The sequence below is a fragment of the Scylla paramamosain genome, chromosome 18, assembly GCF_035594125.1.
Source record: "Scylla paramamosain isolate STU-SP2022 chromosome 18, ASM3559412v1, whole genome shotgun sequence".
NCBI lineage: Eukaryota > Metazoa > Arthropoda > Malacostraca > Decapoda > Portunidae > Scylla > Scylla paramamosain.
Window position 1 is genome coordinate 2,893,033 of NC_087168.1, and position 16,968 is coordinate 2,910,000.

The following is a 16,968-nucleotide window of genomic DNA, read 5'->3' on the forward strand; positions in this document are numbered from 1 at the left end:
TGAATGAATATTGATTCTCTCTTATTTTCTCTTATCATTTCAGTTTGTTTCCCATTCAGTCTCACCTAGAATGATACAAGTCATGATGATCTTTGAATATCTTGTCTTGAATTATTTCATCCATTGATGTCATTTCAGTTTAAGATTTTGTTAATGAAAGGTCTTAGCTAAGTTACAGTTTTCATGTCTTGTTACAGATACAGCCAAACTTGGTCAACTTGGCTGCAGCTTCCATGTCAGCTCGTGCATACCTCCCATCGTCCCCTATGACTGGATTCTCTGGTGCTTCTTCTGGACAAGAATCCTCATCAATGTTGAGCCAAACAATTAATTCCTCAGCTAGATTTAGTGCCAGCCATTGCATACAAGGGGCCCTTGCCAGCTGCTGCACTACCCCTTCAGAGACCACCTCTCAGGTAGATAATAACTCTGTACGTGGATCCACTGCCAGCAGTGAAGAAGGATGCACGGACAATCTGCAGTGCAAGAAACGTACAAAAAGAAAATTCCTGGATGAAGACGAAAATAACGATTCTCATTCTAAACAGGCAAAGCTTTAAGATCAGTAGCATTTTAGGTTGACATATTGTAATCTGCCCAAGTAATTCTGTATTTTAATTGTTTCATTTAGGTACTCTTATAAAGCGAGAAGCTAATGTGTATATTTCTCACTGTTATACAATTGTGTGAAAAAGAATTTGAGATTATATGACATGTTTTATGCTAAAATTATATTGAAGGCATCATTAGGTCTATTGTTTAGAAGTTTGATTTGACTTTACACATGCTAATCTTGGCATTCTTGTTTCAGTGTAACCTTTGTGTCTATTCTCATTGCCTTGTGTTTCATTTGTGGTTCAATATTTACTACCTACTTTTTTTTCTTAGTTTGATTATTTTATTTTACAATATATATATATATATATATATATATATATATATATATATATATATATATATATATATATATATATATATATATATATATATATATATATATATATATATATATTACACATATACAGACACTCCCTGACTTACAAACACGAGTTATGAACATCTGGAGATACGAACAAGAATCACTGCAAGTCCAAATTCTGTTTGTCACTCCACTGTGGTTTCCAGTTCACCACACACCTTCCACCTGGTGCCAGTCTTGGCCATTACTGATGCCGGACTGTAGTGTAGTGAAGAAGAGAGGCATCATGATGTTTACTTTCAACTCCCAACGTGTTAACACCTATTTGATTGTGCTCCAAGATTATTTTTGCATACTTTTTAACTTTGTGATTATTAATCATGGCTGGTGATAAACAGAAGTCTGGTGATGATAGTGGCAGAACTAGGAAGTATCAAGCCATCTCAATGGAAACTAAGGTTGCTATAATAAATTTATTTGCAGAGAAAAAATGTTAAAGGTAGCCTGCGCTTACAGCACAGTAGTACAGTGTTTGTGCATTTCTTTCATTTGTTTTGTTTTATTATTATGTATACATTATCTTTACACTGCATACTATACAGATTGTTCAAACGCAACTTTTACACCCAAAGTATTTTTACAAAAATAATGACTTACAAACATAACTTGCGAATAGCTGTCAGGAACCTAAATCGTTCCTAAGTTGGGGAGTATCTGTTAAACACACACACACGCACACACACACACACACACACACACACACACACACACACACACACACACACACACACACACACACACACACACACACACACACACACACACACACACACACACACACACACACACCTTAGGCAAGGGTAGGTTCGTTAACAATGTATCAGTTCAGTTTGTTGCAGCTTGAATAGTGTACACACACATGAGGTAATATTGCTACCTGTTGAGTCATGAGTGGTAAGTGCATAATAAACACACACCATCAAACAAATAAGCTGGGGAAGCACTCTTTACTAGAGACCAGCACACTATTTACAGTTGTGACAGAAGATGACATCCCTCCTTATGTTGATTTTCATCCATAAAGTAGATAGTGCCAAACCTTGGCATCTGAAATCTTCTCTTGCCCTCAGTGTTTCTGTTTTGCCAATTATTACTGCAAATTAACATGAAATAAAACAAACTACAAGGAAGAAAGAGCATCTGATGACCAAAGATGCATTTCCTAAGCTCTTGTAACTTTTTGAGAGAGAATTCATCCTTTGGTTCACTGTCAGTTGAGAGCAATACTAAATTGTTCACAATAAGAAAATGTACTGTGGTTATTCATGAGAATTACAAAATAAGGTTATTGAAAATAAACACCTTCAAAATTATAAGACGTTTATTAGAAAAAACTATGAAAGCAACACAAACACTTGATTAATTGTCTGATGATGATGTTACTGAGTGCAATATTCTGTTGATCCATGGCATGATGCCACTGGATCTTTACTCTTAATGTTTGTGTCATTATCTATTTATCATATTATAAATTCATCAACTTTTAATGAACCATTTAGGAATGACTTAGGCGACTCATCTCTGAGTGTGTGGTGACAGTCAGTTGGTCAGGGTGCATCTTTCTAGACATTCATGTTTGCATTTCTAAAATTAATGTATATAATTATATTTACTTCAGTAATACCACATTGTAAAATGTTATATTTTACACACACACACACACACACACACACACACACACACACACACACACACACACACTCTGATAATGGTTCGAGATGATATATATGTGGAAGAAGTGCAATATGGAGATGGCATGGTGGAGGTCATAGGTATAACAATCAGGACCAGTGGGGGAGAAAGGAGGAGGATCATATTAACGTATATGTCACCGAAGATTAATACATGTAGGTTGGAGGATCACAAGGAAATGCAAAAAGAAGTGTTGAAGTGCCTAGACAACATGATAAGGAGACAGTAAAATACTACTAGTGGGAGACTTCAACTGCAAAAATGTAAACTGGAAGGAGATGGAAGTTTATGGAAATGCTGGACCGTGGAGTGAAGACATGCAACAGTTAGCTATGGTGAATGCAATGGACAAATGGGTGGAAGAATTTACAAGATACAGAGGGGAGGAGGAACCATCTATGTTAGACCTGGTATTCACAAAAAAAAGCGGAGCCCAGTCCAACCATTAAATACTTAAGCCCAATGGGAAAAAGTGACCATGTGGTGTTAGAAGTGGTACTGCAAAATTGGGAGGTTATACCATGTAAGGAGGATTATAAAAATGGGAGACTTAATCATGCAAAGACAAATTTTACAGAGTTAAGAAAATTCTTTGGGAGTATTGATTGAAAGGGACTTATGGAAGGCAAGACAGTGCAAGAGAAATACAAAACATTCCTGAAAAAGTACAATGAGGGTGTGCAAAAGTATGTACCTGTATATAAAGTAAGGAGGAGCAAACATATTTAATATAATGCCAGATGTGCAGAAGCTAAAAAGAGAAAGGATATAGCTTGGAAGAAATTGAAGAAACAAAGAAATGAAAATAATAGAGAGCAGTATAGGGAGGCAAGGAATGAGTATGTTAGAATAAGAAGAGAGGAGAAACAATTTGAAAAGGATGTGGTAAAGAAATGTGAAGAAGAGCCCAAGTTTTTTTACAGATATATCAATGGAAAGATGACAAGCAGAGACCATTAACAAGATAGTAAAGGAAGGAAGGATATATCAAACAGCAGAAGAAATGAGTGAAATTATGAATGAGAGTTTCAGGTCTGTGTTCAACATGGAAGCGGGTTTTACAGAACCAAAAGAGGAGGAGAAGCAGGGGGTTTATGGGAAGTCTTGGTGCAAAAATATGAAAGTGGCAAATTGTTACAGGAGCTGAATGTCAGAAAAGCAATGCAGCCTGATGGAGTGTCAGGTTGGACACTAAAAGAATGTAGAGAACAAGTGGTGGAGCCAATATAGGATGTGATTAACAGCCCACTGATAGAGGGAAGAGTACCAAGAGAGTGGAAGAGAGCAAATATAGTGCCAATATACAAAGGAGGAAAGAGGACTGAGCCACTAAATTATAGACTGATGTCGCTAACTAGTGTTGTGGGAAAGATCTGTGAAATAGTGATCAAAGAAAAGTGGGTGAAATATTTGAAAGAACGAAGTTATAACAAAAAGTCAATTTGGTTTCAGAAAAGGAAGGTCATGTGTGACAAATTTACTAAGTTTCTATACAAGAGTAATAGATGTACAAAACATAGATGGGTGGTAGATGCAGTGTACTTGAACATCAAAAAAGCTTTTGATAAGGTTCCACATAAAAGACTGCTGTGGAAGATGGAGCATATAGGGGGACTGAGATGGACAATGCTAAAATGGATGAGAGACTACTTAAAGGACAGAGAAATGAGAAATGTGATCAGGGACAACTGTTTAAGTTGGAGTAATGTAACAAGTGGAGTACCACAGGGGTCAATGTTAGCACCCATTATGTTACAAATATACATCAATGATATGCAGGAGGGTTTGACCAGTTATATCAATCTGTTTGCTGATTATGAAAAATTGTTAAGAGTAATAAAGAGCCATGTTGATTGTATAGAGTTGCAAAGAGAGATTGACAAGATTTATGGGTGGAGCAAGAAGTGGAAATTGGAATTCTGTACTAAGGAATGCCATGCGATGGAATTGGGAAAGAGTAAAAGGAGACCTGCATGGGACTATAAAATGGAGGAGGAAATAATTATGAGGAGCAAGGAGGAAAAAGACCTAGGAGTCGTTTTCAAGATACCCTGACCCCAGAATGGCATATAAAGGAGATATTTGGCTCGACATACAGGATGTTAACAAGTATTAGGGTGGTATTTCATTACATGGATAAGACTATGATGAAAAAATTATAGCCACTATGCTGTGTCCCAGACTGGAATATGCAGCAGTGGTGTGGTCTCTGCATATGAAGAAAGACAAAGAAGTTAGAAAGGATTCAGAGGGCTGCTACAAGGATGGTACTGGAGCTGAAAAACCTAACATATGAAGAGAGGTTAAAGGAAATTGGACTGCCAACTTTGCAAGTCAGAAGAGAAAGAGGAGATCTAATAACGATGTATAAAATAGTTAACCAAATTGAGAAGATAGACAAGCAGGATCTGGTGTTGCTGGAAGAAGATGAAGATGGACGGACGAGAGGGCACTCAAAGAAGATCAGGAAGAGTCAGTGTTTGAGGGACAAGAAGTAGTTTTCCACATAGAACTGTGGATATCTGGAATGGCCTAAACGAGGAGATTGTCACAGCACCAAACGTGCATAAATTTAAGGAAATGCTGGATAAATATAGATATGGAGACAGGACACTATGAGCCTTGCTCAAAGCCTGTATTATACAACTAGGTAAACACACACACACACACACACACACACACACACACACACACACACACACACACACACACACACACACACACACACACACACACACACACACACTGAAATACAACACCACAGCTACCAGGGACTCTACTCAGCAGACAGTTGCTGGGATTGGCACCTTGCAAAACATTCCAACAATTGACAAGACTTCCTACACCTAATTGCTGATGCCTCAAGTGCACTCTGCTTCCCCATACAATCACTCGTCCAACAACACCCAACAATAAACACTAATCACACAACCCATCATTAAATATATGGTATTAATCAAGTCCTTTCAGTATATACTAGTAGCAGATAAGTACTGTCTTCTGATCCACCCACACAACTGTTCACAGACATACTACACGGCTCCAAGAAAAGGTTACTACACAAACATGAACTCTTCTTTATGCTGATACACTTATATACCTTGGAACAACAGATGAGAAACACCTGGTTTTCGGTGAGGGGTTAATATCCATCTGTACACCATTAACCATTAACTTGCCTTTGAATAGACATTATTATCCACTAAGCCACATTGCCTAACACCAGAATTATAGTAACTGACCACCCAGTCTACCCAATGCCTCCACCAAAACTCCATCACGGCTTCATCAGCTGCATTAAACTGTTGAGTCATTCTTTGAATCTTCACCTGTGCCACATTTAAGCATGATAGAAGGGAACGACTTAAACATGTGAGCAGGAGGCATGTAGATAGGGAGAGATCACTCCTGAAGAGTGAGGCATTAGGGAAAGATAGATATGGTACAAATCTCTTTATCTGATGCCTTGTAATTCAGATTGTCTGACAATTCAAAATTTTGGAAAAGGATGATAAAAGTTAAGAAAATACAAATTAGCTTAGCTGATGGGTCATAAACATCCCAGAAAATTGTCTTGTCTTAAAAATCTGCTTCCCAGACTTAATTGAAACATTATCCATGGCAACAGTGCATATGAACAGAGAATATTTTGTAGTGTGTTATTTATTATCATTGTCATACAAAATAACACCAGTTGGGAGTAAACACAGTACAGCCATGCAAATGTGGAAATCTGCAAGCAAAGCAGTGACTGGCCGGCCGTGTACTGAGTGCAAGGCGCTGCGCCGGTCTGCTGCTGCAGGTTGTCCTGTGGTCATCAAGGTGAGACACCTTCCTCACAAAACCTTACTCCAGAATGCAATAGTTATTTTAATAATAAAAGAAGCACTGCAAGGATGTTAGTGGCCAGGAATAAAATGATCACCATAATTTTAATGGCTCTGAAGATTGATAAAAAATAGTCATTTTATATTTGTCATGTTTTAAAACTGATCCATATTAAGTTTCATGTTTTAAAATTAATCCACACGTTTTATCTATTCATATATCTCTGTAATGCCTCACTGCCTCCAGCAGTGTTCCCCATGGGGGTGGCCACAACTGAACCTCCACCTCTTCTTACCCAAAACATTCCCTCTTTGCTTGTTCAAGTGCTTGGCCTCTTCTGACACCTCCCTCACACAAGTATTCCTTCACCCTGTCCTTCCATCCTCCTTGTGATCTACCTTTCCTATCAACACCTTCAACTTTGCTTGCATACATAGACTTTCTTTACAAACTTCTTGCTCTTCCTCCTCTCTTTATGGCCATACTATCTCAATGCATTCCTTCTCATCCATTCCACCATTCAACATTTGCATGGACACTCATAATTTTTTCATACATACTTTCATTGTTCATATCTTGTCACTCCACACATAATTCCACACCACACACTCTGATTGTTGTTCTGATTTAAATGTCATGTTGGGAAGAAGAATACTATTCCTTCAGCTTCTCTCTTCAGCTATAGACACATTTCTTCCTTTAATGTCTCTTGCTAGTGATCTTGTGATCTGCCTGCCTTGTACAACCCTCTTTCTTATCTTTTCATCCATCTCAATGTTTCCCTCTCACTGTTCCCAGATACTTCATTACTTACCTCCCCACTCTCTCCTCCCAAAACCACCTCACACCTTCCCACAGCTGTCACACTCACCCTACAAGGTATCCTAAAGTCACACACCACTTCTCTCCTCACACACCGCCACCTTTCTTTTCTCAGTACAATTCACCTTCAGTTTCTATCTCTCAACACACGCTATGGAATTGGTCCACTTCCCTCTGAAGCTTCTTTTCACTCTCTGCTACTAAGACTGTCATCTGCAGACAGACATGCTTCTGCAACTCATGCCACCCCATTTCGTTTTGCACCAACATTTCCAGAATTCCGTCATCTTCTCTCTGCCTTCATCACTTCCAGTATCTACAGCTGCATACACACACAGATCCAAGCATACCTAACTATCCCTACTTTTCTCACAGCTCACTCTCTTTTAGATCCTTGCCATTCATGTGCCTCTGTTCCCTTCTGTGCTATTGAGAACATGCTGAGTGCACATCCTCCTCCCTTGTTCCTCTCATTCATACCTCACCACATAGTCCCTCCTTCCACTACCTCGCACACCTCTCTCTCTCACTTCCATTGATGCAGCCTGTCATTCCTGAAGTCTTTATGTGTGTCTTGTATTCCTGCTACATCAATTCTTCCTATCTTCTCTTGTATTATAAAAGTTTTACTTACTGTTACTCTTTTTATCACTGACGTTCCTGTGACTGACTCACGTGTTTGTTTACTTGGTCTCTCAAAGCAGGAGTAGTGTATAAGCTCTTTGCCACTCACACAGTGTGTGTACAATATCTATTTTGGGAGTTTTAATGGAAAGTAATGGGACTTCATAAGGTTTTATTAAGCACATGAAACTTTAAAATTGTGTATACTGTATATATATATACATTGTATATTTGTATGCATTACACATATATGTCCCGGAGATGTCATCTTACAACCCAAACTTTTCACTAATTTGAATGAATCTCATTCCCGGCCATTCAGATGAGGGGCCTTTTACTGCAGACAGGTGTTGGGCTTGTACGCTTAAAATGTTCTCTTCTTTCATCAGGACTATTCTTCAAAGGCCAGCGGTATTTAGTTGCGCTCCCATACATGGTTTCCCATCAATGATGTAGAATTCATGTTAGATTAGTAATAGAATCATGAAAACACCATAGAAAACCCCAGTAGCCTTCACTGGATCCTGTTGCAAGTAGAGATAAAGCAGCGAAGTGTTTGATAACATGGCCTTTTATCTTTGAGAGCTGCTATCAGCCACCTGTTTCCTGTGCACATGAGTTTCCTGACTGGAGGGTGGTAGATATGCCCACTTTTATCTCATGTACGTAGTTTATCAAATATCACAGTGGCAAAATGTACTTAAATGCTGTCTTCCTCAATTCCACATAAGCCTTAAAAGTGTTTGTGAGGGCTTGGTTGAATGTGCCAGTCATGCTCCTGCTTCCTCATCATGCAAATGTTACTTCAGCACATAACTTGCAGCCAAGTGTTGAAACATTCACTCGGAGCACTGTGCAGTAATCAGGGAGTGGGGTGCAATGAGCTGTGTGTGCAGGACATGCTGTACAACACAACACCAGAAACATAATTAAAGCCACACCTAACAAGGTTATACATGTGTTAAGAGTCTATTGTACATACAGTGTAATTAGCCAGTAACTATTACTGCCTTTGAACAAATGTGCTGTTTATACAACGATGGGAATTCCAATGGCCATAAATTACTCACTGCTGGGAGAGATCAACATATTGTACACTTGTGAACACACACACACACACACACACACTCACTCACTCACTGTCATGGCGGACAGAGAAATCAACGCAAACAGGCGCTCCTAAAAATCCAGCCATCTACGTCGCTGAGAGCAGCCCTAGTGGGAATATAGAGGTGAGAGTACACACTGGTTCTACTCGTCGCTGTCCTAAGCGAGACAGAGAGACTTCTCGGGGTTTGGGGAAGAGGACCGAAGGGTCGGGAAAGCAATGATGAGAAAGAGATTTATCACACTGGAAACCGAAATGAATGATATATTTGACAGGATGGAGAAGATGGTGGAAACTTTGATCATCAAGAAGGGGGTGTGGAGAGGTGCATATGACGCTCTAAAAAAAAAAAAAAAAAAAGAAAAAAAAAAAAACTAACGGTATAGGAAAAGAAAGCAATGGAATATGAAGGTAAAGTGGAAGAGTTAAACGTGAAACAGGAAAATTGGAAGAAAGAACAAGAGGAAGAAAAGATCGATGTTAGGAAAATTGTGGAGGAACAAACGACACAAAGCTAACAGAAAAAGTTGTTCAGGTTATAAAACAGAAAGAAAACTTGGTGAGAGACACTGTGGATACGAAAAAAAATAAAAAATGTGGTATTCGGCCTGAGGGAAGAGTGTACACCTCAGTGGACTGAAAGAGAAAAGAAGGAAAAGATATGTGTGGAAAAATTAGTGGAGACATTACCAGAAGAAAAAGAGCTAACTGGAGAGATCGAAGAAATTAAAAGTTGGGTAGATATGTTGAGGGTGGACTGCGTCCTATGAAAATAAGGTTTAGGTCACAAGTAGCAGCTGAAAAAAAACACTGAGTAAATCCTGGAAGCTGGCCAAGGTGGAAGAATACAAACAAGTGTGGATAAAAAAGGATAGAACCAGAGAAGAGAGAGATACTATAAATGAACTATGAAAAGAAGCAAATGAAAAAAAAAAAAAAAAAAACGGAAAACTATCAGAGGTGGAGTAAAAAACAGTTCTTTTGGAGGGCCATGGACATGAGGTTGAGAAAGTGGTACAGGAGGGAAGTAAATGCGGAGAGGAAGACTAAAAGTAGCATACACGAACATGAATGGACTAATGTCGGCAGTGTTGGAATTAGAAGACTATTTTAAAGAGGAGAAACCGGACATCAAGGGAATCGTTGAAACTAAATTGGCAAGTGAAGGGGATATATTAAATATTGGTGAAGGAAAATACAACCTCTGGATGAGAAATAGAAAGAATAAACGGGGAGGAGGTGTGATGTTTCTAGTTAGGAAGGATTTATTAGTGGAATCTGTCACATATGGGGTGGAGGAGGCAGAAGTATTGAAAATAAGAAGACAGAATATTGGAAGATACCGTAACATTGTGGTGACTTGTATTCCCCCCTATTCCAACTCTGGGAGAGAGGATGAATATAAGAAAATGGTTGAGGAGACAAGGACATGTTTGGCAGAGTTGCTTATGGAAAATGACAATATACTCCTGATGGGGGACTTCAACTGTAAAGAGATATCTTGGGAGAACTGGACCACAGAAGGCAGTGAGTCATCATGGGGGGAACAAGCTACTAGACCTGGCTATTGAAAATTTCCTGACACAGTGGGTCAAATGACACAAGATTTTAGGGGAAATGAAGCACCTTCAAGGCTCGATCTAATTTTCACCAAGGAGCAAGAAATAGTAGACCTTAAATACATAAACCCAACAGGAAAAAGTGATCATGTGCTGATTCAGTTCAGTTATGGATAATAACCTCAGTATAAGGAAAGAGGACCACAGAAGAGAATGGCTAAACTACAGCAAGATTAACTTTGAACTACTTAGCAAGTATTTCAGTAAAGTGAATTGGAACATAGTTATTTAAAAGGAAGACATAGAAGAAAAGTGGACAGCTTTCCTGGACATTTATAATACGAGTAAGCGAGTAGAGAAATGGGTACCCAAAAGATCAACAGAGAACCTTTTCAAAAATGATTGGTACAACAGGAGATGTGCAACAGCTAGATTGGAGAAAGAAAAAGCATGGAACAAGTGGAAGAAAAACAAGAGACTGGACTTGTGGAACAATTATATAAGGAAGAGGAACGAATATGTCAAAACTCACAGAGATGAACAAAAAAATTTTTGAAAGGAACGTTGTGGAAAAAATGTAAAGACTAACCAAAATTGTTTTATAAATTCATTAATGGAAAATTAAAGAGTAAAGGTGAAATAAGTTTAACAGATACTTCCACTTTGTGTTTACTAAGGAAAATTATTTCAGAGATGAGAGGACAGCGTTAGTAAAAGGGAGCAACCCAAAGGAGATTAAAACATCAGTAGATGAAGTAAAGAATATGTTGGAAGACCTGGATGTAAGGAAAGCAATGGGTCCTGATGGTGTTTCGAGTTTGATTTTAAAAGTGTAGCTCACAATTAGTCTCAGCGTTGCACAATATAATTAGCACTACACTGGTAAAAGGTAGAGTACCCATAGACTGGAAATGGGCGGATATTACCCCAATCCACAAGACTGGAAGTAAAGAAGATCCATTAAATTATAGACCTGTATCACTCAGAAGTGTGGTGGCGAAGATTTGTGAAAAGATTATCAAGAACAGATGGGTGAAATACCTAGAAGACAACAAGGTGATAACAGAGAAACAGTTTGGCTTCAGAAAAGAAAGATCTTGTGTTACGAATTTGATAAGTTTCTACTCAAGAGTAATAGATATAGTGCAAGAGAGAGATGGATGGGCCGACTGCATATACTTAGATCTGAGAAAAGCATTCGATAAAGTTCCACACAGAAGACTAATATGGAAATTGGAAAAGACTGGAGGACTCGGTGGATCACTGTTAAAGTGGATGACTGACTTTTTGACAAACAGAGAAATGAGGACAGTAATTAAAGGCAGCAGGTCGAACTGGAGAACGGTAATAAGTGGAGTCCCACAAGGTTCGGTACTTGCACCTATTATGTTCACAATTTATGTAAATGATATGACAGAAGGTGTAGAAAGTTACATGAACCTTTTCGCTGATGACGCTAAGATTATGAGGAAAGTAACAAATGAAGAGGATTGCAATGCTTTAAATCAGGACTTAATTAAGATTAATGAATGGTCATTGAGGTGGAATATGGAGTTTAATGCTAAAAAAATGTTGTGTGATGAGGTTTGGAAAAAGTGTGAAAAGACCAGTTGGCAACTATTACTTAGGGAATGAGAAAATCTCTATAAGATCAGAAGAAAAAGACTTAGGAGTAATTATTACTGATAATTTATCATTTGAGAAGCACATAAACAAAATTATTGAAGAAACATATATTCTGCTGAGAAACATTAAGATAGCATTCTCCTATATTGATGAAGATATGATAAAAAAACTGATAACAACGATGATATATCCGAGACTGGAGTACGCAGCATCAGTGTGGTGGCCAAGTTTGAAAAAGGATACAAGAAAGTTAGAAAGAATCCAGAGCTGCAACTAAAATCCCTTCAAGCTTAAGAGAGTATAGTTATGAGGAAAGGTTGAAGAGATTGGGCCTGACTACACTAAAAAAAAGGAGGGAAAGAGGTGATTTGATAGCAGTATATAGAATATTGGAAGGAATGGAAAAGTTGGACAGAGAAGACCTCTTGATACTAGATACAAGAGACAAAAGAGGACATGGAAGGAGATTGAGAAGGGGTGTTTGCAGAAGAGACATCAAGAAACATAGCTTTCCCCAAAGAAGTATAACAGTGTGGAATGAACTTGAAGGATGAGACTGTGTGCGAAGACAATTCATAAATTTGAAGAAAATCTAGATAAAAGTTGATATGGAGACGGAACAGCATGAGCCTAGTGTGGCTTTTGTCCTGTATTTCACAACTAGGTAAATACAACTAGGTAAACACACACACACACACACACACACACACACACACACACACACCTTCAAACATTTCCTAAGGCTACATTCGAAGCATCTTAACCATGTGGTCTGTGAGAGCAAACAACCAGATCCTCACTGACCATCCCTGCATGTGGGTCTGTTGCATAAGCGTGTGTGGGAATCTCTCCATATTGGGTAATAAAAGAAACAATAATTGATCACTGCCAGCAAACTCCATGATAAAGGTTGTGACTACAGTACTGAGATAATGGCACACGTTGGTCTTTCTGGCAGTGTAAGTGTTGTGTTCATGCATTCTTAGTGAAGGCGGCACAACTGTCCCAGATGATAACACTTGTAAAACCAAGTATGGATAAAAGTGACTCAGCATTAATATGCAGCAAATATTGAAAAATTCACAAGGCAAAAACTGAATCAAGAACTGCCAACAACTTTCAAAGAAACAATTTCTCAGAATAGAAAAGTGCTTAAGAATAAAAATATTAATAAAAAAAATCTTTTGTGATACACAAATTCAGCAGTTGGCAGGATTCATTGTGGACGTGGGAAGAGTGTTTACAGAACGGCGCTTGGCCCTAGACTAGTACTCTTCCTTGCCAAACTTAAGATATTTCCTTACGGACTAGAACACGGCACATTGCATAATGAGGCGTGTTGACTGTGTGTGCACAGTTGCCACAAGTGTGATGTCACAAAGCTCACTCAAAATCATGTCTGTAAATCAAACAAATGAACTACGCTACACCAGAAAGATATAATTAGGCTGAAGGACTGCTCTATATTGAGTTCTCCAAAGCCCAAGAAGAACTGGGGATGTGATGGATGGATGTACTAGAGTGCTGGTTGGTGGATAGGCGCACTAGAGTGGCAGTGACCGGCAGCAATAGTTCACAACCTGTTGTCACAAATGAGAAACACTTCATAGCCATAAACAACACTGGGAATTACCTCTTGTTAGGAAAATTATATATATAAAAAAAAAAAAAAAACAATAATTGAAATCAGGAAAGTGGATACAAACTTTCTTTAACACTTCAACTTTTATGATGTGTGTCATTCACCTATGGTTGTCTGCTGGTGTGTGTGTGTGTGTGTGTGTGTGTGTGTGTGTGTTTCATCTATGGTCATCTGCTGGTGTGTGTGTGTGTGTGTGTGTGTGTGTTTCATCTATGGTCATCTGCTGGTGTGTGTGTGTGTGTGTGTGTGTGTGTGTTTCATCTATGGTCATCTGCTGGTGTGTGTGTGTGTGTGTGTGTGTGTGTGTGTGTGTTTCATCTATGGTCATCTGCTGGTGTGTGTGTGTGTGTGTGTGTGTGTGTGTGTCATCAATATGTCTTGTTGTAGATCATTCCAGTTATGAATACAATTAGAGGAAAAATAACTTCTTTGTTTCCCTTGAGCATTTTGTTTTGTTGATCTCATCATTTCCCTCATGTCCCACAGTGTGTTCCTTGTGAAGCGTGTGGGCAGTGGGCACTCACGAGCCAAACAACACCCACTTGTCTTGCAGTATTGTTAATGCTGGCCCCTACTGTGAGCCTCGAAACTTTTCAAAAGGTTCATACAGGCTGTTGACGGATCCTTGCCTGTCAACAGTTCCATACAGGTTGTTGACGGATCCTTGCCTGTCAACAGTTCCATACAGACTGTTGACGAATCCTTGCCTGTCAACATTTTCATACAGGGGTTCTTGCCTGTAAGTAGGTTCATACAGGCTGTTCACATTTTCTTCACGTGGCGATTACGTGTTCTATGGGTGCATTGCTACATCTGAAGACAAAATAAAAGATTGGTATTACTGTACTACTACTACTACTACTACTACTACCACTTCTATTGCAGCAGCAGCAGCAACTACAACAACAACAACTACTACTACTACTACTACTACTACTACTACTACTGTTGCTGCTGCTGCTCTGCTGCTGCTGCTACTGTTGCTGCAGCTGTTGCTGCTGCTGCTGCCGCTACTACTACTACTACTACTACTACTACTACTACTACAGCAACAGCGGCAGCAGCAGCAGCTACTACTACTACTACTACTACTACTACTATTGCAGCACCTACTGTTACTACTAGTAGGACTGCTACTACTATTATTATTACTATTACTGCTACCGGTAATATTACTCCTGCTGCTGCTGCTGCTGCTACTACTACTACTACTACTACTACTACTACTACTACTACTACTACTACTGCTATTTTTTTTTTATGTAGGAAGGACACCAGCCAAGAGCAACAAAAAATCCAATTAAAAAAAAAAAGCCCACAGAGATGCCGATCCCCAAAGAGCATTGGAAGCTGTAGTAAAAAGATGAAGGATAATTTTCTTGAAACCTCCCTCTTGAAGGAATTAAAGTCATAGGAAGGTGGAAATACAGAAGCAGGCAGGGAGTTCCAGAGTTTATCAGAGAAAGGGATGAATGACTGAGAATACTGGTTAACTCTTGCATTAGAGGATAGGGGTGAGATAAAGAAGAAAGTCTTGTGCAGCGTGGCCGCGGGAGGTGGGGAGGCATGCAGTTGGCAACATCAGAAGAGCAGTTAGCATGAAAATAGCGATAGAAGATAGCTAGAGGTGCAACGTTGCAGCGATGAGAGAAAGGCTGAAGACAGTCAGTTAGAGGAGAGGAGTTGGAGAGACGAAAAGCTTTTGATTCCACCCTGTCTAGAAGAGAGGTATGAGTGGAACCCCCCCAGACATGTGAAGCATACTCCATACATGGACGGATAAGACCCTTGTACAGAGTAAGCAGCTGGGGTGGGGATGAGAAAAACTGGTGGAGACATCTCAGAACACCTAACTTCATAGAAACTGTTTTAGCTAGAGATGAGATATGAAGTTTCCAGTTTAGATTATAAGAACAGGACAGACTGAGGATGTTCAGTGTAGAAGAGGGGGACAGTTGAGTGTCATTGAAGAAGAGGGATAGTTGTCTGGAAGGTTGTGTCGAGTTGATAGGTGGAGGAATTGAGTTTTTGAGGCACTGAACAATACTAAGTTTGCTCTGCCCTGATCAGAAATTTTAGAGAAATCAGAAGTCAGGCGTTCTGTGGCTTCCCTGCGTGAACTGTTTACTTCTTGAAGGGTTAGACGTCTGTGTAAAGATGTGGAAAAGTGCACGGTGGCATCATCAGTGTAGGAGTGGAAGTTTCGTTTAGAAGATTATTGATAAATAATAGAAAAAGAGTGGGTAACAGGACAGAACCCTGAGGAACACCACTGGTAATAGATTTAGGAGAACAGTGACTGTCTACAACAGCAGCAGTAGAATGGTGAGAAAGGAAAGAAAGGAAACTTGAAATGAAGTTACAGAGAGAAGGATAGAAGCCATAGGAGGGTAGTTTGGAAATCAAAGCTTTGTGCTTTTGATATGTCTAAGGCAACAGCCAAAATTTCACCAAAATCTCTATAAGTAAGGAAAAGTACGGAAAGCCAGAAGGTCACCAATAGAGCAACATTGATGGAACCCATACAGGCGATCAGATAGAAGGTTGTGAAGTGAAAAATGTTTAAGAATCTTCCTATTGAGGATAGATTAAAAAACTTTAGATAGGAAGGAAATTAAAGCAATAGGACGGTAGTATGCGGGACTAGAACAGTTGCCCTTTTTAGGAACAGGCTGAATGTAGGCAAACTTGCAGCAAGAAGGAAAGATAGATGTTGACAGACAGAGTTGAAAGAGTTTGACTAGACAAGGTGCAAGTACGGAGGCACAGTTTCAGAGAGCAATAAGAGGGACCCCATCAGGTCCATAAGCCTTCCGAGAGTTTAGGCCAACGAAGGCATGGAAAACATCATTGCGAAGAATTTTAATAGGTAGCATGAAGTAATCAGAGGGTGGAGGAGAGGGAGAAACAAGCCCTGAATCATCCAAGGTAGAGTTTTTAACAAAGGTTTGAGCGAAGAATTCAGCTTTAGAGGTAGATGTGATAGCAGTGGTGTCATCTGGTTGAAATAAAGGAGGGAAAGAAGAAGCAAAGTTATTGGAGATGTTTTTGGCTAGGTGCCAGAAGTTAGACCTTGAAAAATTTTGAC

The 16,968-nt window shown here is 39.2% G+C and overlaps 2 protein-coding genes across 2 annotated transcripts in view; one reads left to right on the top strand and one right to left on the bottom strand.

The window, feature by feature from the left end:
• The window catches only part of LOC135109009 (F-box only protein 28-like), a 30,972-nt gene extending 22,769 nt beyond the window's left edge, over window positions 1–8,203 (top strand). The window contains exon 8 of the mRNA XM_064019987.1: window positions 198–8,203. Coding sequence (XP_063876057.1) covers window positions 198–560 — 363 coding nt within the window. The 3' untranslated portion in view covers window positions 561–8,203. The remainder of the gene's footprint in view (window positions 1–197) is intronic.
• Window positions 8,204–14,007: 5,804 nt separating this feature from the next.
• LOC135109010 (location of vulva defective 1-like) overlaps window positions 14,008–16,968 on the bottom strand; it is a 5,770-nt gene continuing 2,809 nt past the window's right edge. The window contains exon 2 of the mRNA XM_064019989.1: window positions 14,008–14,693. Coding sequence (XP_063876059.1) covers window positions 14,674–14,693 — 20 coding nt within the window. The 3' untranslated portion in view covers window positions 14,008–14,673. The remainder of the gene's footprint in view (window positions 14,694–16,968) is intronic.